The sequence below is a fragment of the Hyaena hyaena genome, unplaced genomic scaffold, assembly GCF_003009895.1.
Source record: "Hyaena hyaena isolate Hyena2069 unplaced genomic scaffold, ASM300989v1 scaffold_1351, whole genome shotgun sequence".
In the NCBI taxonomy this organism is placed as follows: Eukaryota; Metazoa; Chordata; class Mammalia; order Carnivora; family Hyaenidae; genus Hyaena; species Hyaena hyaena.
The window spans coordinates 344,721-366,010 of record NW_024081979.1 but is presented as its reverse complement, the minus strand read 5'-3'; the positions used below and the strand labels follow the sequence as shown (position 1 = coordinate 366,010).

The following is a 21,290-nucleotide window of genomic DNA, read 5'->3' as shown; positions in this document are numbered from 1 at the left end:
AGAGGAGGTGATGACTGTAGGTAGCCCTGCTTGGGCCCACCTGTGTGCTTGGGGTAGGGCTTCCCAGGGACCTGGCCCGGCCTCTCCGCTTCCGGTGCCCAGCCTCGCCCCTAGGACAAAACTGCAGAGCGCTGCTGCTATGGGCCCGGGAGGGGCCGCAGAAGGCTGAGGCAGCTGAGGGCGGGCTGGGGGCGCGCAGCCCAGCCCACCTACTGGCCTGCGGCAGTGGGGGGGGGCACGGGGGGGGCTTCCCTTCCGGGTCCAGTCCGGGGTGTGGGCCCCCTGGAGGCCTCCTCCACCCCTTTAACCCTGCGCTTGGCCACTAGATAACTCCCTAGGCTTGTACAGGGGAAACATTTATATACGGTGTTTTGGGGGGTAAAAAATTTTGAGACATGAGGGCATATTTTTATGTAGCTCTTATTTCGCTGTGATTGGTGAATTTAATATTTAATATTCTAAAGTGATATTTCAAGGCACAAGAGTTTTTCATCGATTTTCGCTCTCGGGGGAGGAGAGGGAGCGGGACCTGGGATGAGAAGCTCCGCCCCGCCGCGTCCCCGGCTCTCCTCGTGGCAGAAGGGGCCTCATTTGCCGACGGTGCCTTGAGCCACCGCCGTCACTGCAGGACATTTTGCACGGTCCCTAAAGGCGGGAGAGGGGGCGGGACCAGGGTAGACGGACGGGCTCTCCAGCCAGTCAGCGGCGGGTGGCGGGTCAAGCTCTGCGTCCGACTTCTGCTTCCGGTGGGGCGCGGAGCTTGGAAGGGTGCGGGGGCCGGTTCGCGGTTCGAGTCACTTGCGCAGAGTAAGGGGCTGCAGGTCGGGCCGGGTCTAGGGGCGGGGGGCGAAGCTACGCGGGTAGCCGGGGCCAGAAGTCAGGAGGCCGGCGTCGGGGGTCGGGGTCCGGAGTCAGGAGGTCGAGTCGGATCGGGAGCCCGGCGGCTGGCGCCGGGGGTCGCGGCCGCGGAGTGACGGCGGCCCGCCCCCGCCCCCTGCCAGGCCCGCCGCGATGCCCCTGCACAAGGTCCCGGTCGGCCTGTGGAAGCAGCTCCGGCTGCGGGAGGGTATCTGCTCCCGCTTGCCCCGGCACTACCTGCGCTCGCAGGAGCAGGTGCGAACGCCCACCCCCGTGCACTACAGGCCGCACGGGGTTAAGTTCAAGATCAACCCCAAGAACGGGCAGCGGGAGCGTGTGGAGGATGTGCCCATTCCCATTTACTACCCGCCAGAGTCCCAGCTGGGGCTCTGGGGCGGGGAGGGCTGGATCCTGGGCCACAGATACGTCAACAACGACAAGGTAGGTGAGCCGGACGGGCTCGGGCGGGGGCGGGGGCGCTTCTCTGGGTTTTGCTGCCCTGGGCTCAGTGCTCTGCCGGGGGGCGGGGCGGGGGGGACGGTGGGCGCGTGGGCGCCTACAGTGGGGTGCAGACTCGGCTCCATGAAAGAAGCATGCTCGTGTGTGAAGCCATGTTTGTGGCACACATGACTGAACCCAGTCGGGTCTCCCGGGACAGGGTGGCCTGTACCAGAAACAGGAAGTGCAGAGACCCTGGGTGGAAACCAGATCAAGTGTAAGGATGAGGAGCGAGATCTGTGTGTGACAGGAGGTAGGGAGAGGCCAGGTGTTCAGTCACCTGTCAGCCTGGCACGCCACAGTTTGTGTCCTTGACCCGTACAGGGCTGGCACTCCCACCTTCTCATTGCACTTAGGATGGCTGAGAGATGGGCAGTGTGCCGTCCGCACTGCTCCGTCTCCGGTGGGACACCTGCAGGGGCTGCTGAGCCCCCTGCGGGGTGGCTCCCAAGCTGGCATCTCCCTTTGCCCTTGGTCCCTTGGTTCCTGGTGTGGAACGTGATGGCCTGTGAACCGCGGAGTGATGGTTGTACGTGTGGCACACACCCCCGCAACCCCGGGCATGGTCAGCAGGTGCCACACTGGCTGAGCAGATGCTGATCTCTGGGTCCACGGGTGGGAGCGGGTCGGTCTGGCTCCGTGTCCCGGCTCAGGTAGGTGCCCCGACACAGTCTCTGTTGCTCCCCTAGCTCTCAAAGAGGGTGAAGAAGGTGTGGAAACCACAGCTGTTTCAGCGCCAGCTGTACAGTGAGATCTTGGACACCAGATTCACCGTCACAGTGACCATGCGGACCCTGGACCTTATTGACGAGGCTTATGGGTTCGACTTCTACATCCTCAAGGCAAGCGGGGAGGTGGGGGCCTGTGCCAGTCAGCACACAGTGGGGTCTTCTGGCTAGCGAGGGGCGCTACTGTGTTGGGGGAGGGCCCCACCTCCTTCCCTGCTGTTGCACCTTCCTCTGTCCTCTGACGGCCTGGGCCCTCAGCTGCCCAGCAGGAGCCTGGTGGGGTTGCCCTCGGGTGGGCAGGGCCTGGCCAGCCACACCTGGCCCCACGCATAGCCTCCTGGCAGACTCCTAAGGAGGACCTGTGTTCCAAGTTCGGGATGGACCTGAAGCGAGGGATGCTTCTGCGGCTCGCCCGACAGGACCCCCAGCTGCACCCGGACGACCCCAAGAGGCGGGCCACCATCTACGAAAAGTACAAAGTAAGCGCTTTGGCTTGTACTTTTGCTCCTTGTGAGCCCCACTGGCTGGTCCCCTCGGCCCCATTGTGGCCTGCTCTCTCCTGTGCAGGACTTTGTCATCCCAGAGGCAGAGGCCGAGTGGGTCGGCCTGACGTTGGATGAGGCTGTGGAGAAGCAGAGGCTCTTGGAGGAGAAGGTGAGCGTGTGTGAGCACCAGCCGAGGAGCACCGGCAGGCAGACGGGGTGGGGGAATGGACTGCCTCTGGGGCTCGGGCTAGCGGCCGCTGCACTGGGTGGGCCCCGCTGCCCTGACAGAGCCTTGGGTTCTGTGAGCGCGCCGTCCCCTCGAGGTCCCGAGCGTCTCCTGCCCGCCACCCCCACTCCCCCGGCTGGCTTCATAAGTTGATGGACAGAAAGACTCTGGGTGGCACCTTTGGTTTATTTGGCCGCCTAGCATCTCCCTGCCCTGGGGTCTTCCTGTTACTGAGTTTGAGGTTCTTTTTTTTTTTTTTTTTTTTTTTTTTTTTTTTTTTTTTTTTTTTTTCTTTTTAATGTTTATTTTGTTGAGAGTGAGAGAGAGAGACAGAGCATATGAGCAGGGGATGGGCAGAAAGAGACGGACACAGAATCAGAAGCAGGCTCCAGGTTCCAAGCTGTCAGCACGGACCCCGACGCAAGGTTTGAACTCATGAAGCACGAGATCGTGACCAGAGCCGAAGTCGGACTTTTTACCGACTGAGCCACCCAGTGCCTCTTGTTGAGGTCTTATTGTGTCTGTACCCTAGAAGGGCCTGAGCTGTGGTCGCTGCTGGAAAAGGGAACCCACCATGGGACAGCAGCCCTTGCCCCTGTTCTCTGCTACGTTTATCTGTAGCCATAAGGCCCCAAGGCAGAGAAGCTGGGAACAGATGCCTGATCCCTCTGTCCCCAAGGGAAGGTGGCCCCTGTCTCGTGGACAGGGACACCATCCTCTGGGCCGGTGGCTGTAGCCAAGCCTGAGGGGTCCAGTCTTCTTGTGCCAGATTCCTCTTGGCGGTTGGCCGGCTGGATTCGCACCTACCCCATAGCCACGCGTCCTGACCCTGTCTCACTCCCGTAGGACCCGACTCCTCTGTTCAAGGTCTACGTGGAGGAGCTGATTGAGCGGCTTCAGCAGCAGGCACTGTCGGAGCCAGTGGTGGTGCAGAAGAGAGCCAGTACGAGCTGAGCGCGCAGTGACCTCCACTGGACAGCCGCACCCAGCCACACCCCCTTCGGCACCGTGGACACAGCCTGGGGTTGTGGCGGGGGCCACGTTTGGGTAGTGGATGAACCCATTCTTGCCTGCTGACTCAGCAGCTCCCAGGGTTGGGGGAGCTTTGTGGAGGCCCCAAGGGGTCTGTTGCCCCAGGGTCTCAAGGTCTTGCTGCCTGTGCGGTACCCCCTCCCCCTGAAGTGGGGGCAGCACAAGTAAAGTCGGAGCCAGGCCGTGTGTGTGCTGCTTTCCTTGGAGGACCAGAGCGCCCCTGAGTAGTCCTCGACCTCGTCACGCCTGCCCCCGACACCGGGATGCGGCTGAGCCCCCTTCCCCTAGGAGGGACTCCAGTGTAGTTGAAGACATCTTGCAGCAGATCATTTCCCGCTTGCACCGCCCCCTCCATCCGGAGTGTCCTCCAGAGCCAGGGAGGCTGCAGCCTTACTCTGGGGGTGACAGGGAAAGATCTGTGCTGGCCACTCAGGGTGGCGAGTGCCACCCCTGCCGGGTTGGGAGGTGCAGGGATGTGATTCCCAGCGGGAGGCTGGGCCAGGTACCCTGAGGCCCATTCCTGCTCTGAGATTTGGCGGTGCCTTGATCCTCTTCCCCAACCCTTCCCTGGGAGTACTGAGCATTGAGACCCATTCAGATCCCGCTGGGAGCACAGGGAGGGATCCCCCCGACCTGGTCCTGGCAGCTGATCAAAGAACACCCAGCTCTTCGGAGGGCGGTTGTGGAAGTGAGGACTTCTGGGCCATGTTCACAGTGGCAGAGGCCAGAGGAAGCTCGTGGCTGGGCCGTGTGCAGGCCTGGGCGGCAAATGAGCCTCAGGAGCGTCCTGGACACCGCGCAGCATGGGGAGGTCCTCGAACAGAGGGGCCTGCCCTTTGTGGAGTGATCCCGGGGTGTCTGCAAAGCCAGCGAATGCTTTCACCGGTCCCAAGTCCTCTCGGACACGCCTCTGGACCCAGGTCTTGGTGCACACGATCGTTTTTTCCACGTGGTGTCCTAATGTGAACAGTTTTTAGTTTTTCAAAAATTTTACCGAAGACTGACGGTGCCCCCCCAGTCGTGCTCTGGCCCTTGCTGGCCTGCGATGCTCATCCTGCCTCCGCGAACCCTGGCCCCCGGCTGTGGCTGGGCGGCTGGTGCTCCGGGCTGGCCAGCCCTCCTCACCCCTGCCTCGCGGTTTCCGTGGTCAGCCCTGAACTGAGTCAGACTGATCCCTCTCCAGCCCGGCCTTTGTCCCGAGTCCCACCCCCACCCCCCATGCTGTGTGCCAGGACGTCCTCAGTTCCTTGGCCATGGCTCTCAGCCGCGCCTTGCTCATGTGCCCTTTCCTACCCTAAGTCAGTCAAGGTTGGGGGAGCTCCTGCCAGGACCCAGTGTTTGTAATTGCTGGCACAAGGTGTGTGGCTGGAGCAGGGTGGGGACTAGGCTGCTTGCGGGACACAGCCGGGGAGGGTGGCCTCTGGCCCGGGTCTCCCGCCTGAAGCAGAGGCCCCGCTGCAGAGGGGTCACCACACTTGGGGGCAGCACAAGGAAAGACTTAGGGCCGCCCCTCTGCTCTCCCTGGGGACGTGGGGTGACCACGGGGACAGCCCAGACTGGCCTCCAGTGCTGCTGGTCAACAGGAGGAGTTTGGTGTGGACCCCGCGTGCACTCGCCTCCCCCTCCCCTGCAGCGGGCCTGGCTGTGGCTGTGGCCCTCTCTGGTCGTGTCACTATCAGTCTCCTCAAATTCCCACACGTATCCTGGACTCAGGAAAGGTTAAGAGGCTCTCGGTGAATGACAGGTTTCCCTCCCTCCCCTCCCCTCCCCTCCCCACCCCAAATGAAAGAATAACCCAGGTCTGGGAAGGCCTGTGGGAGGGAGAGTCTGCCACACACACTGTTTCCCTTCCAGAAGGTGGGAAGCGCACGCTCACACGTGCGCCCCAGCCGGGAGCTTAGCTGTGGGAGACCGCCAGGCTCCGTTCCCCCTCCAGAGGCATCTTCCTCCTTCCTTTTCCTCAGGGGCCACACCTCTGCTAGTTGGCTATGCCTGTGTCTGTGCCGGCCTCCAGCCCCCTCCCTGGGTCCCTGCAGCCCCGCAGGCCTCTCTATTGGGCTGCTTAGTTGTACCATCCGAGGTCAAGCCTGCCGAAGCTGGAGCTGCCTTGCTTGCACCGGCCCCCAGTGGGAAGACAGGCTGTGCCCCTGTCCCTTCCCAGCCCCTCTAGGAGCTTGGGCAAGTCGCGCTGGTCCCCTTGTAGCCCAGCCATTCCAGGGCCGTGAGGGTTGTCTGTCACTGGCTACAGATGGAGAGGTCCCTTGAGACCTGGGCAGTGGAGGGCCTTGACAAGTGTGACCGTCAACAGCATGATGTCCCGAGGCCTAGGAAGGACAGCTGAGGTCAGGAAGGGTGTGGCCCGGTCTAGGTCTCTGTGCCTGACCCCTCATCTTGAGGCTCTTGATGGAGGAGCGTTCGGGGGTGCCCTGGCTTGCAGGGTGGTGGATGTGGAGACAACAGGCAGGGCTTCACATCCTGGCCCTGCGCCGGCTGGCTGTGTCCGGGTGCCAGGAGCCCGGAGGAGCTGTTGCGAGGCCTAGCTACCTGCAGTGTCCTCCCTCGGCCTGTGCCGCAGAGCCCCTTGAACCCTCTCTCCGAAGCTGGAGCCCTGGGTCAGATGAACTTGCTCAGCAGGACCAGCCCTGTGCCACCTGGCACTCTCTGCGGCAGCACGCCAGAGCCCTCCCCCAGCTCTCCCTCAGCCCCTGGACCTCCGCCGCCTCCAGCCAGCCAGGCCTGTGTCCTCACTGAGAGCCTGCCCTCGAGGCTAGGGCCTCACTCCATGACTGAGCAGCTCAGGAGGGGCCGAGTCGGGGCGCTGGCTGAGCAGCTTCTGTGCTGTGGGGCTCGAGGCCTGGCCCAGCCCACCCTGAGCCCACTTGCTTCGGTGTGTTCCAGGGACCTCCTGTTTTGTGGGTCCCTCCGGCGCGGGCAGCGGCTTCCTCAGCAGTCCCCGGCCTCTTCCCAGGGACCTGGGACTCACACCAGCTCACAGGCCGGTGGCTATTGCTCACTTCCTTTATGTTCAGCAGGTGTGGGCTGGGCCTGGGCCAGGAAGTGGGAGGTGGCTTCCGGGGCTCTCTGTTCGATTTCATAGGAGGCTGGACTCGTTGGTGCTGAGCCAAAAATGTTTGGACTCTCTCAGAGACGGGGCAGGTTGGCTCCAGGATGCTCGCTGCCCTGGTGCACCCGGGATGGTCAGTCCTTGGGGTAAAGCTGCACCGAGCCCTTGGTGAGAAGCCCTGGTCCTGGTCCTCGGGGAAGGCCTTCCCAAGGGGCTGGTGCTGACAGACCCCGGGGGTTCAGATCAAGGGAAGAGCAGGGACAAAGTCACAGGTGTGTACTTCGTTTCTGCAGGGTTGGAAAGTGCCTGGTTTGACCAAAGTCTCAGAGTCCTGCTGGGTCGGGGACACAGACACTGGGTCTGTGAAGCCCAGGGCCAGGCTGGGGCCTCTAAACACTCGAGAGGGGATTGTGTGAGCCTGTCTCTGCGTTCAGTAGCCTAGCGAGAGTGTGGAGGAGGGCGTGGCAGGCAGAGAAGAAGCTGGCAGCCCCTTTGGGGGCTGAGGTGGATTGAGAGCTTGGCTCTGTCTCCCTTACTTGGGGAATTCTCACTGCCCTTCCTCCTGCTGCCCTCATCCATTATTTTCTCACCAGATGGCTTGGCCTTCAGCTCCTGGGGCAAGCCTGACCTGAAATCCTTGTCGAAGGACAGGCTAAAAAGATATTGTTCCTGCCTTCACCAGGTGGTCAGACAGGACACGGAGTGGCCTCGGACACGTCCCAAGAAAGGGACAGGGACCCTTCACACCAGACATACAAGAAACATACACACACAAACACACACAAACACTCAACAGTTGGTATAGGAGTGGGGTCTGGTCATGCCTGACCCAACCCTCCAAGGGGACCCTGGTGTGGGCCCTCGGCGGCACCGCCTGCTCCCTCAGCAGTCAGAAGTGGCTCAGGGTGGCGGTGTCTAAAGGGGCTGGTTGCCATGGCTACCATAGGGTTCTGAGGCCGTCATCTGGTCCCCGCCTCAGCCAATCGGCGGTGGGAGCCCGCGCTGCAGCCCAGAGTCACACTCCTTCCTCCCAGCCACACAGTGGCCAAGAGCAGGGACCCGCGTCCTGGAGTGGCTGAAAGTGCTCAGGCGGACGGCCAAGCCCATCATGGCGGACCGCGGGACGGTGGGGCGTGAGCAGGCACACGGAACCAGGCAGGTGAGGTAAGCCGGGCGGGCAGATGGACGGACAGACGAAGGGGCGGACAGGTGGATGTGCTCCCTGCTGCCCATTGTTCTTATGGCTGAGGCCCTGCCCTCCACCCACCCTGCCCTGTGCACCCTCATGCTCACGCTGGCACACACGCCGGCACCCACCCTGGGACCCTCTCCCCGAACGTCCCAGAGGGTCATGGGAAGAGAGACAAAGGGAAGAGCACGAGGCGGGATGAATCCCACGGCACTGTGCTCCCGAAACCGTCCTCCTCCGTCTTTCACTCGGATTTCACATGGAAGCCGCATCAAAGACCCCCAGCTGGTCGGGCCCTTGGTGTGCCGGCCACCTGGCCCCTCTCCTGGCCCCGTTGACAGGACTGGGCGACCAGCCCCGTCAAGTCAGTGCTGTTTCAGGAGCATTTTATTTTTGAAAAGGAAAAAAGAAGTGAAAAAGAGGGGGGGGAAATGTCCACCTGTACTGGGGAGCGGCCGGACGGGGATGGCTCAGAAGTGCCAAATCCCATTACTCGGACATTATCGGGCAGGCCCTGAGAAGGCAGCTGCGATTAAGAGCTTGTAAATGGAGCGTCCTTTGGAGATCAAAGGGGGACATGCTTGTGTGTGTGTGTGTGTGTGTGTGTGTGCGTGTGTGTGCGTGTGTGTGCGCGCACGCGTGTGCAGGAACGTACACCACGGGGCGGCAGCAGTGGGGCTGTGGGCTGCAGCCTGGTGGAGGCTGGCGTGTCACCTGCCCACCGTGGCCATCCTCCATGTTGCTCGTGGTCTTGTTGCTGTGTGCCGTGTGTGGCCGTGCCTGGGGGTAGGACTGGGTGAGGCAAGGCCTGGTCCCCACCACGCCTGGGCCTTGGGCGGCCTGGCTGGGCCTCGGTCTCCTACCTCGGCCTCCTCCACCTTCCCCTGGAGTCTGGTCTTGCCCCCAAGTTTGACCCAGGCGGGCCTGCCACGAGCGCGGGCCACGAGCGCAGGCCTGGCTGCAGGCAGAGCAGAGAGTAAGGGACGGTAGCTGCCTGTCATGACCCTGACCGCCATCCTGTGGCCCGCAGAGGCTGAGAGTTCCCAGATGGCCTGGCGAGCACGTCCTGAGGTTCAAAGCCTCTGCCGGCAGGACTGTCGGGTTGTTAGGTAAACTCTGAGAAGCAAATCTTTTAATCCACTGTGGCTAATCCAGTGCACTTTTGTTTGCTGGGACGGATTCTGCAGCAACAAAGGGCCGGAGGGACCTCGGCGTACATAATCACAGACTTGGAAACTGGGCTCCTAGGCAGCCAAGAGAGACATCTCTGGACGGCCCGGTGGGGGGCAGGTGGCCGAGAGGCCAGGCGCTGGCAGAGGTCGACCCGGAGGGTGTGGGCCCGGCTGCGGGGGAAGGCAGCCTGCCAGCCTGGGCTGGTACCTCCCTGCCTCCCATGACCAAGTCCCCTAGCTGCCGGCCCGAGGGGCTGCACGGGGCCGCTGGAGCTGAACGAGGCGTCTCCAATAGAAACGAGAGCCTACAGAGGGGCATGGGATGGGGGCTCCCGGTGCTGGGAGGGGCCTTTGGGCACCGGGTGGTCAGGTCACGGGAGGACGTTCCAGGTGAAGGAACAGCGAAGACAAATGTGCAAGTCTGCCTGGTGTAAGCGTCAGTATGGCAAGAGGGCAGGTGTGCCCGAGACCAGAAGGGGAAGTGCCCCGGGGCCACCTGGGACGGTGGGACTTCAGCTGCTGCTACAAGCTGGGCTGAGGCCCCTGCACTCAGACGCTGTGCTTCCTGGGAAAATGGCGGTGGGGTTGGGGGAGGCCGGCAGGCCCTTCCTTCTTTGACCCAGGCCACTGCCAGCCGTTGGCTCCACCCTGAGGCAGAGGCTCGTTTGCGGACGGTCGCCCACAGACCTCTGGGGCCAGCAGGGTTGGGTCAGGACCCTCGCTTGGCCAAGAAGAGGTGCCCACCTTGCTGTAGATGCCTCCGCAGGGATGTGGGAGCTGGGTCAGCCCTGGCCGCACCCCTATGTCCCTGAGGCTCCCCAACTGGGGAGGTGCTGGGTTGGCAGGTGGGTGGGCTGCTCTCCCCTCCTGTCTCCCAGGCCCCTGTGGCTGGCAGGGGCCACTCAGAACTCACTCAAGTGCTGCCCTCTGATCACAAGCCTACTTGACCACCTCCTAGACTCCCGGACGTGTCCCTGGCATTGGGTCAGAATCCTCTGGGAAGGCAGTGTGGGAGGGTGTCCTGCTGTGCCCTTCTGGCTGCAGTGACAGGAACCCCTCAGGACACCGGGGGCGAGACCCAAGCTGGGGTGGGTGTGGATGGCACCCTGGGATGGAGTGTTCCGCCCTGGGCTACACGCCTGCTACCGCGTCCCTGCTTTCCTGTTGATCTTGAGACCTGACCCTTGACGCATGGGGGCCAGCAGAGGTGGGAGGCTGTGTCAGGTCTGCTGGGGGAGTTGTCTGTGCAGGGGACATGGGACGGCCAGCATTGGCCAGCTGGGCCTGGTACCCTGGAGCGCTAAGTGGGTGGGAAAAGGCACAGTGACTGCAGTGGGTGTTTCTGAGGCCCCGTCACGTGCCTGACGGTGGCTGAGTGCTTCACACTTCCCACCGCTGCCCTGGGACCTCCTCAGAGCACAGTCATGTGTGACCAGCCCTCAGAGCAGCTGACGACGGCCCCTAGGAGCAGGAGCTGTCAGGCTAGGAAGGCCTGCAGCAGTGGGGTTAGAAGGTGACAGTCACTGCAAGTGTCAACACTGAACTGACGCTGGAGGTGGCTTGTTTGAGGCAAAGCCCCAACCTTATCCCCTGGGCCCCCCCCCTTCCCCCAGCCTGGCCCTGGGACCAGGGTCACTCCTGGGGCATCAGCTTGAGGGAGCTTTAGCTGAAGAGCTCATGAGAGAACCCCAAACAGCAAGAGGGATGTGAGATGCCAGTGTGGACGACACACTTGCCCCAAGGTGTGCAGGCCAAGAGGAGAGAGGCAGCCTGCCTACCGTGGGGTCAGCGCCCAGGGAGGCCCCGGCCCGCAGTGTCCACAGCGAGTGGGGCTGGCCAGCCCCGGGAGCTCAACTTGGCACCTTCTCCCTGGTCCTGGGGCCGACGTGCAGCGACCACAGCTGTCCCAGGACACGGGCTGCAGGCCAGCTCTGGCCTCTTCCCCAGGGTCCTCAGCCGGCCACCTGGCCCCCGTGGGTTAGTTTATCCTGATCATGGGTAGAAAGACGGCCCCTGCTGCACACCTTTGTGGTTTCTGTGCGCTCGTGCCAGTCCTCTGGTCGCAGAACTTCTTCCTGAGTTCAGGAAGAGAAGAAGGGGATGCACCCCAACTCTGCACTCTGACAGAAACCAGTGTCAGTACTTGAGCATCTTTCTTTAGTCTTCCCGCCTTTACGTGCACGTGTTCTGTGTTCGCAGAACATGGGCACCCGGTGTGTGCGGTCTCCTAGCTTTTTCCTTGGCGTTCTATGTCATGCGCTTGTTGTGATGTCTCTGCACCCTTCTTTGGGCTGGGGATGGGGACATAATACCTGGCCCTCCCTCCTGGGCTCAGAACCGGTGAAAAAAGGACACTCCGGGAAGAGGGATGGAGCCCAGGGGCTTGGCTTATGGCCAGGACGTCAGCTAGCCAGTGTGGCGGGGGCTGTGCCTCCAAAGGGGAGTCCATACCTCACTCATCAGAACTGGATGAGCCTCCCCCCCCGCTGGGTCCCCCCCCCCCCCCCACTGTGGACGGAGCAGAGGGCCAGGGGATGGAGAGCCCAGAAGGGGCTCAGCCTGAGGCTCCTATCCTTTCCGGAAACCCAAATCAGAGTGGCCCCTCCGGTCCTCCCTCCCGGGAAGACAATGGGGACGTGCCACACACGCTACCCTAGTTGTGCAGCTTGCTCTCGGCTGCTGGTTTTCATCCTCGCACGTCACGCCGCGGTGGAAGAGCCTCACCCCACTCCTTGGCGCATCTTAGATGATTTCTTTGGATCACTTTTTATAAGTGCTCTTCCTCAGCCAAGTGGACACACACATGTAAGACTTCAAAGTTCACTTTATTTCAAAGTACTCATTTTGTGTCTAAGTTGAAGAACATATTTCACTTCTGCTCTTAAGTTCTTTGTGTAGTTCCTGGACGTCCTGAACAAACATCACGCACAGCTAAACACAAGCCTCTTCACTGGGAAAGTGCAAAGCGGGCCTCCGCCCAGGCACTCACCTGTCCGGAAGTGAGGCTCCGTGGCTCTCTGTCTGGTTTCAGCTGTGGGTGGCTGACACGGTCCCCGGCAGGTCACCCCGCTCCACTGCAGGCCCCCACTTCCGCCCTCTCTGCCTCCTCCTCTTCGGAGCTTCCCCGGGGCTAGCCCCACTCCCACCTGCTCAATCTCCCCTCCGTGCCCGCAGTTAGAATCCACTGTAGCAGGCCTTCTGACTCCCTTCCTGTCCCTGCAGGGCTGGGGCCCCAAGGAGCCGGGGGCCCGAGGGCCCTGTTCTGGTCCCAGGGCCGGGGGACACCTGCCGCCACGGGCCAGGAGGAGGATGGACATGGACACGACCCTGGGAGCCTGGCCTGGCCACAGCAGCAGCTCTGCAGAAGCAAGGCAAGCGCTGGGGACCTGCGTCTGGGAGTGGGGAGGCAGCCTGAGGGCCGATATCTGGGAATTCTTGCCGTCTGTCCAGCCCACCCAGGACTCCCTCACCCCACAGAGGTCTTGCTGTGCCTTGAAAGCCACCCACTATGTCTTGTTTCCTCTAAGACTCCTAGGCTGAACAGGGTGGGACCTGGGGCCATCCCAGCTAGGTGTGGGTGAGAGTGACCCCCCCACTGCCAAGACCCTAGTGGGGCCAGTGTGGGTTCAGTAGCGTAGCTCCTCACCTACAGCCCCAGCCTTGTCCAGCCTGCCCTGAGGCATGGTGATGGCCGCGGGCGGCCTGGGCTCTGGGTAGGCTGGGGATGCTTCGCCAGTGACCCTCATCCCTTGCTGCTCCCTTTCCTACAAAACCCTGGGTATCTGACGCTATGTTGAGACTTGGCATGCTGGCAATGGCTGGGTGCTGGCCCTGCCTCCATACCTGCTCATCCCAGGCAAGGCACCACCAATGGACAGCCGGGTGGGAGGTTGGCCCATGGCTCATGGAGCCCCGAGTCAGGACTTCTGCTCTGGTCTGGAGATGATGAAGGATGTGGGTGGGCGGTGAGGGCGAGCAGCATCCAGGAGAAGATGTGGCGGCCTGCAGAATGGGGGTATAGCCACCCCCTGGCGGCTGCCAGGAGCTCCTCTTGAGGTGCCAGGCCCAGCGTGGCTCTGTCGAGCACAGGGTCCTGGGTGTCACGGGGGACACCAGAAGCAGTTCCTTAGGGGCAGTGATCAATTTCTGGTGCTCACGTCCTTCCCTCAGGAGGGGCCAGCTGGGCTTTGCGGGTTGGGCAAGAGCTGCTGTGGTGACAGGGACAGGGGGATGGGGAGAGGTGTGGGGGTATAGGAAGTCCTTGCTCTCAGGCTTGCCTGTGGGAGTGTGACCCAAAGGCAGTGGTAGGAAGGAGGGCCCTTGTCCACACTCTGGATGGTGCCCGGGAGCAAGTGAGCAGGCAGGCCCAACTGGGTGGAGCCTCAGTCCACAGTTCTTTGCAGGTGGGGGCTCCTGTCCAAGTGACAACCAGCATTTACTGCCACTCAGCCCTGGCCTCGAGTCCAGACCCACTGGGGACTAAGGGAGGGTGGAGCCCCGGCCCACCTTCTCAGGGACTGGGCCACCCCGGGGGGGGGGGGGCAACAAGCATGGAGAAGGGGGAGAGAGGGACTGGACCTTACCGAGGGTCAGCTCCAGGTCAGCCTGGCTGTGCCTTCCAACCGCCCGACTCCTGCACACCTGCTTCCTTCAATGCCGTGGGCAGTTGTTGGCCTTCCTGCGAGGGTCCTCCGGTGCAGGGCCGGCCAGGCAGTCCCCGAGCAAGGTCTCCAGTCCCTCTGGGGACCCTGCCCGCCCATGCACGAGATGCTCCCTGTGCAGGGGTGGGAGCCCGGTTGGGTGCGGGCCTGGCCTGTGGGTGCCAACTTCGGGAGCCTCGGGCTGGGGGACACCCGTGTGGGCGGCTGAAAATGGCTGAGACGTGGCGGGCGCCTCTCAGTGCCCGAGAGGGCCGCCCGTCCGCTTAGTGCACCGGGCCAGGCCTTCCCGGTGGCCACACACGCAGGGCGTCTCCACAGACGACCCTCCTTACGCAGAAGGCCTGGGAGAGATGCGAAATCTCCCGTAGCCAGCCCCCGGGTCCTCGCCCGGCCCGGTGCCCGCGGCACTGGCCGCGCCCCTGAAACTTGGCCACACCCACTCCTTTGGCTCCGCCTCCGAGCTCAGGGCCCACCCCTCCGCCCAGGCACCGCCTCCACGCTGTTCGCCCTTCCCAGCACCCAGGTTCCAGGTCTCGCTACCCGCCTAGCTCCCGACGCCGGCTCCGCCCCGCCCTCCCGCCCCGCCCACGGCGCGGCGGCCCCGCCCCGCGTTGCGGTCCTCGCCAATCCGGCCCCGCCCCGCCCCCTGCTACTGGCCCCACCCCACGTCTTGGCCCCGCCTCTCCCTCTCAGCTCGTCCTACGTTCCCCGTTCCGCTCCCAAGCTCCAAGCCCCGCCCCACGCTCCGGGCGGTGTCCTTCGTCCCTCTCCCGCCCCCACGTTTCGGCCCCACCCCACGCTCTCGGCATCGCCCCACGTTCCCACTCCTGCCCCCCCTTTGTTCTTGTCACACCCCCACGCTCTACGCGCCTCCTCAAGCCCCGCCCCACAGTACAGCCCCGCCTCGTGCTTCGGCCCAGCCGCTTGCTCACGGCCCCGCCCCAGGTGCCTGGCCCGCCCCTCTCGGGCCGCCGCAGGCTCTGGGCGGCGCTTCACGTTCCAGCCACGCCCCACGGTCTAGGGACCGCCTATCTCCTGGCCCCGCCTCGAGCCTTGGCCCCGCCCCACGTTCCTGTCGCGCCGCGCGCCCGGCCCCGCCCCGCGCTCTCGGACCGCCTCATGCGCTGGGCCCCGCCCCACGTTGTCGGCCTCGCCCCCACGCTCCCGGCCCCGCCCCGCGCTCCGGCCCCGCCCCCGCACTTCCGGGCGGCGCCGGCGGGGGCGCTCCGGCCTGGGCTTCGGCGCTCTGGCCTCGGGCTCCCCGCTCGGGGAAGCGATCGCGGCCGCTGTAGCCGCGCGCAGGGCCGGCCAGAGTCGGGCCGGAGTCGCGTTCCCCGGTGCAGGCGGGTGAGAGCGGGCGGCCGGCCTCGGCGGCGCCCCCGCGGCCTGCCCCGCGCCCGCCTCCGGGCCGCCGCGCCGCCGCTGCGATGGGGGCCGCCCGGGGCCGCGCCCCCGCCCCGTCCCGCCCGCCGCGCCGCCGCTGAGCGCATGGGCCTCGCCGCGCCGCTCCGGGAGCCGGGCCGGGGCCCCGCCGCCGCCGCCGCCGAGCGCGGGTGAGTAGTGCGGGCCGGGCGCGCGGTACTGCGGGGCGCGGGCCCGTGCGGCCGTTCATTGTAGGCCGCGTAGGCCGGGCCGGGCGGGCCGGGCGCGGGACCCGGAAGACGGGCTCGAAGGGTGCGGGCTGGGGGCGCGTGCGGGGAGGCTTGCAGCACCGAGCAGGTTGTTCGGGCCGAGTGTGCAGACCGTGTGGTGTGCGAGGAAGGTGTGTGGGATTCAAGGCTATGAGGGCAGGTGTGTCAGAGGGGATGCTAGCAAGGGCCGCTGATATTGGGCTGTGTGAACCTGGAAAAGTGCGAGGTTCGGTTCCGAAAGGGCAGCCCCTTGCTCTAGGAGAGTGGAAGAGTGGAAGGAAGAACCGGGGTTCTGAGAGGGGGTGGGGGGCGGGTTTCTGGAGGAGGCCAGGGCGCGCAGCTGATGCGTTCGGTTGGTGTCAGTCGTGCGCCTGGGGCCTGTTTCGGGTGTGGGTGGGGTGCAGAGTAGCCGCCGTGTGCAGGGATCCCAGAGGGAGGCTGGACGGTAGCACGGCCCTTCCCTCTCCCCCGCGACAGAAAGTAGGGATGAGTGAGTCTGAAACTCAAGGAGGGCACTCCCTCAGAGCAGGGGTGCCTGAGGCTGGTTCCAGGCTGTGGTGTGGCTTGTCTGAGTGGCTGGACTCTTTCAGATTGATGCCTTGTCCCCCAGAACTCTCTCCTGGGTGTGGGTCTTAGCTTCTCCCTCCACCCCACATTTGGAATTCAGTACCCCTGGAAGGCAGTGAAACTTTTAGCTGGGCACTGAGGACGTTAGAGGAAACACAAGCGCGCGCGCACACACACACACTCACACACAACTTTTCTCCACTCATCTCTAAGATAATTTAGGAAGAGTTCTTACTGTGCATCTCAGCCCCTCCTGTTTGGTTGCACGCTCACTCTGCCTCTTCAGGAAGCGTCTCAGGCCCTGTTTGGAGGAACACACGTGGTCCAAACCCGACCTCCCAGGATAGCGGTATTTGGATTTCAGTTTTAAGAACTTCTCTTCAGGGACAAGGATGGACAGGCATACAAAATACAATATTTCTGTTGGATTTTTAGCAGGTGTGGGTGTTTCTTGGGTTTCTAGCCTCAAAAAAGCCAAGTGGACTTTTTTGGGCTACATCGGTCATTGGGAATGTAGGTGGCGGAGGAATGGATTACACTGTAAAAACAGTGGCCCTGACCCTTTCCGAGTTTAATCAGTGGACAATTAGGAGAATGCCAGAGTCATGCTCTGTTATTTCCACACCCACATAAATTCAGAATTAAGTTACATTTGAGTGACGTAAACATACTCAGCTCCGTAGTGTTGAGCTGGCTGCCCTGGTACCCAGGGGAGGCCTTGCGGTGACTACAGGAGACTTTGCATTCGGTATCACAGCTGCACATTACTTTTATGGAATCCTTTTATTGATGGTGGTTATAGGCTGTTGGCCACATTCAGTGCTTGTGGGCATCTGACTCCATGTGAATTAATAGAGCTGCTTTATGTGTGATATGCCCATGTGTAGACACTGAGCGCCCGGTGTGCTTCTGTGTGGGCACCCCGAGACTGCAGGAATTAGAGTGCGTTCCGGTAACGGCAGCAATTCGGAGAGGTGTTCCCGTCCTGCCAGGGACACCAAAGGTCTTCTGTCAGTCGACAGCCAAAAATAGACGTGAGTTACAAGAACTGTATCTTCAGGGCAGTGAAAAACAGTTTAAAATGATTAGGGGGACTTGTTCACACATGGATTTAAATGTTAGCTTTTAAAGACAACCACGGTTTTGTAATAAAGGGCTAGAATCTTGAGTGTCTTGCTGTTTTTATAGTGCAATATTTCAGCATCTGTGAAGGGCTGACAGTTGGCTTTTCGGACGATTGCTGTTTGCCTTCGTGTCCATGAATCAGATATTCATCGGTGCCTGTTAGTTGCAAGACCTTGTGTTAGGTGCTGTGGGTCCTGTGGGAAACGGTTACTCAGGTTGCTCCTAATAATGTACACAGGAGGCATCGCGTCTTCAGAGCAGACGACGGCAACGTGTAATTAACCTCCCATTGGAACACAGGGACTCGGATCTTTGTCAAGCCTGGTGAACTAAAGAGCCTCTCTCAGGGTGAGGCTCAGGGCCAGGCGTGGGCCCTCCTTCGCGAGAAGGCATCTCAGACAAGAGGACATTAGGTAGCCCTGAGCTGGGGCGGGGCTGCCACGCTGCAGGTGCTCGTTCATGCTGAGGGGGCTCAGAAAAAGCGACTTTGCAGCTGAAGTGGTCAGTGACAGCAGGGTGCCACAGCCCACAGGCCTTGACCTTAAGAAGCAGGCTGTTCCTGCTGAGAGTACAGCGTCCCCAGTAGTTTTTATAAAAAGTCGTTAGCTGCAGAAATGTCATCTCGGGCACGTTATTGTGACCCATCCTCTGTCTCTGGGTGCTTCTGCCTCCTAGCCGCCCGCAGCTGCCGGCAGGTGTGGAGGAGGGGCCCCCGGAGGCCCTGGCCCAGAGGGTGGCGTGGAGGCCAGGGAGAGCCACCCTTTTTGTTGGGACTAGGTTTTAGGGGTTAGTTTTTCTCCCGCTGGCTTGCTCGGTGCCCTCAGCGTCTGGACCTGACGTGCTTCCCCCCGCCCGCTTCCAGCCAGACCGCTTGGGCCGTGGTGTGCCGAGTTGCAGTCACCTGTTTGGCCGGGTTGGGAGGTGTAGTTCGGCTCGTGGGCCCCGTGGGCTCCTGTAGGTGCGGCGGGGAGGACGAAGGCCACGGGAGAGCCCCCCTTCACTCCTAGGGCAGGCCTGTAGTTCCCCGACCTCCGGGAGGGGGTGGTTTGGTTTTGCGCTCACGGGGTTAAATCAGGTGAGCTGTGTGCTTCCTTAGCTAAAAGGTGTAACTGTGTTTGGATTTCATTTCTTTTCCTATACCTTCTCTTTTCTTCAGAGCACTAAATTGCCACTTGCTCTCAGAAGGACGCTTTCCTTAGAAGCAAGGTCAAGTGCAGCTTTCTGGTGGAAGCGTTCTAAGGATTGTCCACACTGGTGACATGAGAAGGCCGCTACGTGGGGGGCAGGGGGTGTCCTTGGATCACTCGGGCGAAGGCGCTGAAGGTGACCGACCCCCCCATCACTGTTCGTAGTTGCGTGTTGGGAGTTAAGGGAACGCCTGTGTGTTCGCCCGAGTCAGGAGGCACGGGATGCGTGAGGCGGTGGGGTGGCCTAGGGAATGCGGGGAGCAGACATGACACCCACTTCTGGCGTGTGACGTGCCTACCTCCCGGTACCCGAGTGTGGTGAGAGCCCCGCGCGGTGCCGGTGGGGCCAGCCGTCAGCCGAGTTTACACGGCGAGGAGGGTTAGGAAGCAGGTTTCTTCCCTCCCGTCCCCCCGGAGCCTGCCGAGCGGGGCTGGTTGTGGCCGAGACGGGAGGTCCCCAGGCTGCCGGTCTCCGTGCTGTTCTCACAGAACGACACGTGAGGGGAGAGGTGCTCTCCCTGCGCTGGGCATTCAGTTTTTAGATCCGGAGGCACTCCTGTACCTGTGAAAGTTTCCAGAAGTTGTTTTAATATAGCCCAAACCTGTGGCAACGATTGAAAACGTAAACTGAATTTCTGGCTCTGAGTTCGAGCGGGAGGGCATCGTTTCGAGTCTTGTCTCAAGAAAACTTCTGTGGTCGTGTGTCTGTGGACCCACCTTTCCTAATCCTTGTCCTCTTAATGGTTTCAACAGGACAGATTGACTCACTTTGGAGCCGTAAGTACTGATTATAGGGTGCAGCGTTCAGTGTACAGTGCCGCAGGATCCCACAATGAGTATCCAAGAGCAGGGTTTCCCTTTGGACCTTGGAGCGAGTTTCACCGAAGATGCCCCCCGACCCCCAGTGCCTGGTGAGGAGGGTGAACTGGTGTCCACAGACCCCCGGCCCGTCAGCCACAGCTTCTGCTCCGGGAAGGGCGCCGGGGCTAAAGGTGAGACTTCGGCAGCCACACCGCGGCGCTCGGACCTGGACCTGGGGTACGAGCCCGAGGGCAGCGCCTCCCCCACCCCGCCGTACTTGAAGTGGGCCGAGTCGCTGCACTCGTTGCTGGACGATCAAGATGGCATAAACCTGTTCAGGACTTTCCTGAAGCAGGAGGACTGTGCTGACCTGCTGGACTTCTGGTTTGCCTGCAGCGGCTTCAGGAAGCTGGAGCCCTGCGACTCGAACGAGGAAAAGAGGCTGAAGTTGGCCAAGGCCATTTACCGCAAGTACATCCTCGACAACAACGGCATCGTCTCCAGGCAAACCAAGCCCGCTACCAAGAGCTTCATCAAGGACTGCATCATGAAGCAGCTGATCGATCCCGCCATGTTCGACCAGGCGCAGACGGAGATCCAGTCCACCATGGAGGAGAACACCTACCCTTCCTTCCTCAAGTCTGATATTTATTTGGAATACACGCGGACCGGCTCGGAGAGCCCGAAGCTCTGTAGCGACCAGAGCTCTGGGTCGGGGACGGGGAAGGGCATCCCCGGGTACCTGCCCACGTTGAACGAAGATGAGGAATGGAAGTGTGATCAGGACCCGCACGAAGACGGCGGCAGAGACCCCGCGCCCCCCGGCAGGCTCACGCAGAAGCTGCTTCTGGAGACGGCTGCCCCGCGGGCCTCCTCCAGTAGACGGTCCAGCGAAGGCAGAGAATTCAGGTGAGTCGGATACCAGGCGTCCGTGTCCGTGCGCACGTCCGAGGCCCGGAGACCCGGCACGGGAGAGGTGTGGGTGAGGAGGGGGCTTGCCTGCCAGCCCCCACGGGCCGTGCTCCTGCCGCTGTGGGCGAGGTGTGGCTGGAGTCCTTCCCCTGACACCTTCGCGTTGGTCATTACGTGCTTTTAACGTTTGTAAGTGGAGGAGACTTTTGTCAAGACCGGTGTAAGGTACATGGCTTTGTAAGTCATCGAGAACATCGGAAGTCGTAGGAATTGCGACAGTCAAACTTGCCCCTTAGCGGTAGAATCTGTACCCGCCTGCACAGAAGGTGGATTTACTTGGTAGACTGCATCCTTTTGGCTTAATAGAGAGAGGAGTGAACATCTAAAAGCATCGATCCTTAGAGAATCCTGGGTGGTTGCATTTTGTATGGGTTTTTTGAGATTCTTCCTGGAGCTTGGGGAGGGGTGGGGGGGACGCCGCCCTGAGGAGGGTGTCACAGTGCGTGGGGGGCTTCCTCCGCCTGTGATTCTAGGGGCAGTCGGCCGTGCGGCGTTCCCGGCGTCGTGTGAGGTCATGGGGGTGGCATTTGCCTGCGGGCTCCTTGGCAGCTTCGGAGGCACCAGCAGTGCTGTGGAGAAGCCGTTACAGCCTGGGGGACCTGCGTCTTCGACCTCTTTCCTTGGTGGCTCCTCCTGTGGTTACCGGAGGGTTACTCGGCCGTGGGTTGGAGCCCCGGCCGATGTTAGCAGGTGTGGGCAGGGCGCGCCGCGTCCCTCCATTTCCCTGTAGCTGGGCCTGGGGACACCTGCCCGTGAAACCTTCAAAGCCCGGAGTCTGTGGCCCCCGCGACCACACTGACTTGCCCGCGAGTCAGGGGCCTCATGCGGTGGCCGTCCCTTGGAGTCAGGCCTGGATCGTCACTCCAGGCTTGCTGTGGCAGAGACGCTGGCTACTTGCTAATAACACAGGATGAAACACTTCTAAGTTTTAGACATCGTTTAAGTGATGTGATTCAAGATAACACCATTTGAACTAATTTTTGTGTGCTTTTTGCTCAGTCTTTAGCTAAATGCTGTTGATACAGCAAGATTTTTAGGACAGAACTTAACCATAAAAATTTTCTAAGTAAGGCTAGCAACTGACACAGTTGTTT

General features: G+C 61.9%; 2 protein-coding genes across 7 annotated transcripts in view; both read left to right on the top strand.

Moving 5' to 3' along the window:
• The first annotated feature begins 687 nt into the window (after positions 1–687).
• Positions 688–4,013, top strand: MRPL28 (mitochondrial ribosomal protein L28). 4 transcript variants are annotated; one of them, XM_039223431.1, is made up of 6 exons: positions 688–768; positions 1,002–1,299; positions 2,046–2,198; positions 2,429–2,563; positions 2,652–2,738; positions 3,642–4,013. In XM_039223431.1, the coding sequence occupies exons 2-6, from the start codon at positions 1,012–1,014 to the stop codon at positions 3,747–3,749; spliced, it is 771 nt and encodes a 256-aa protein (XP_039079362.1). In that variant the 5' UTR covers positions 688–768; positions 1,002–1,011; the 3' UTR covers positions 3,750–4,013. The 4 variants fall into 4 exon arrangements, with proteins under 4 accessions (XP_039079362.1, XP_039079361.1, XP_039079364.1 ...); XM_039223430.1 differs by having other exon boundaries at positions 724–807; XM_039223433.1 differs by lacking the exon at positions 688–768 and adding an exon at positions 803–821.
• An 11,412-nt stretch (positions 4,014–15,425) lies between these two features.
• AXIN1 (axin 1) overlaps positions 15,426–21,290 on the top strand; it is a 57,942-nt gene continuing 52,077 nt past the window's right edge. For 2 of the 3 annotated variants that reach the window (XM_039223425.1, XM_039223423.1), the window contains exons 1-2: positions 18,397–18,559; positions 19,177–20,133. In XM_039223425.1, the coding sequence (XP_039079356.1) occupies positions 19,256–20,133 (878 nt within the window). In that variant the 5' untranslated portion in view covers positions 18,397–18,559; positions 19,177–19,255. Of the gene's footprint in view, positions 15,467–18,396; positions 18,560–19,176; positions 20,134–21,290 lie in introns of those variants that run through there. The other variant, XM_039223424.1, reaches the window with a different exon arrangement.

What these genes read in the sequence shown, in the direction of transcription:
- MRPL28 (XM_039223431.1), top strand. Translation starts at nt 1,012, where the DNA reads ATGCCCCTGCACAAGGTCCCGGTCGGCCTGTGGAAGCAGCTCCGGCTG. An exon ending in CCATCTACGAAAAGTACAAA is followed by an intron (nt 2,564 to 2,651) that starts GTAAGCGCTTTG and finishes TCTCCTGTGCAG; the next exon opens with GACTTTGTCATCCCAGAGGC. An exon ending in AGAGGCTCTTGGAGGAGAAG is followed by an intron (nt 2,739 to 3,641) that starts GTGAGCGTGTGT and finishes TCACTCCCGTAG; the next exon opens with GACCCGACTCCTCTGTTCAA.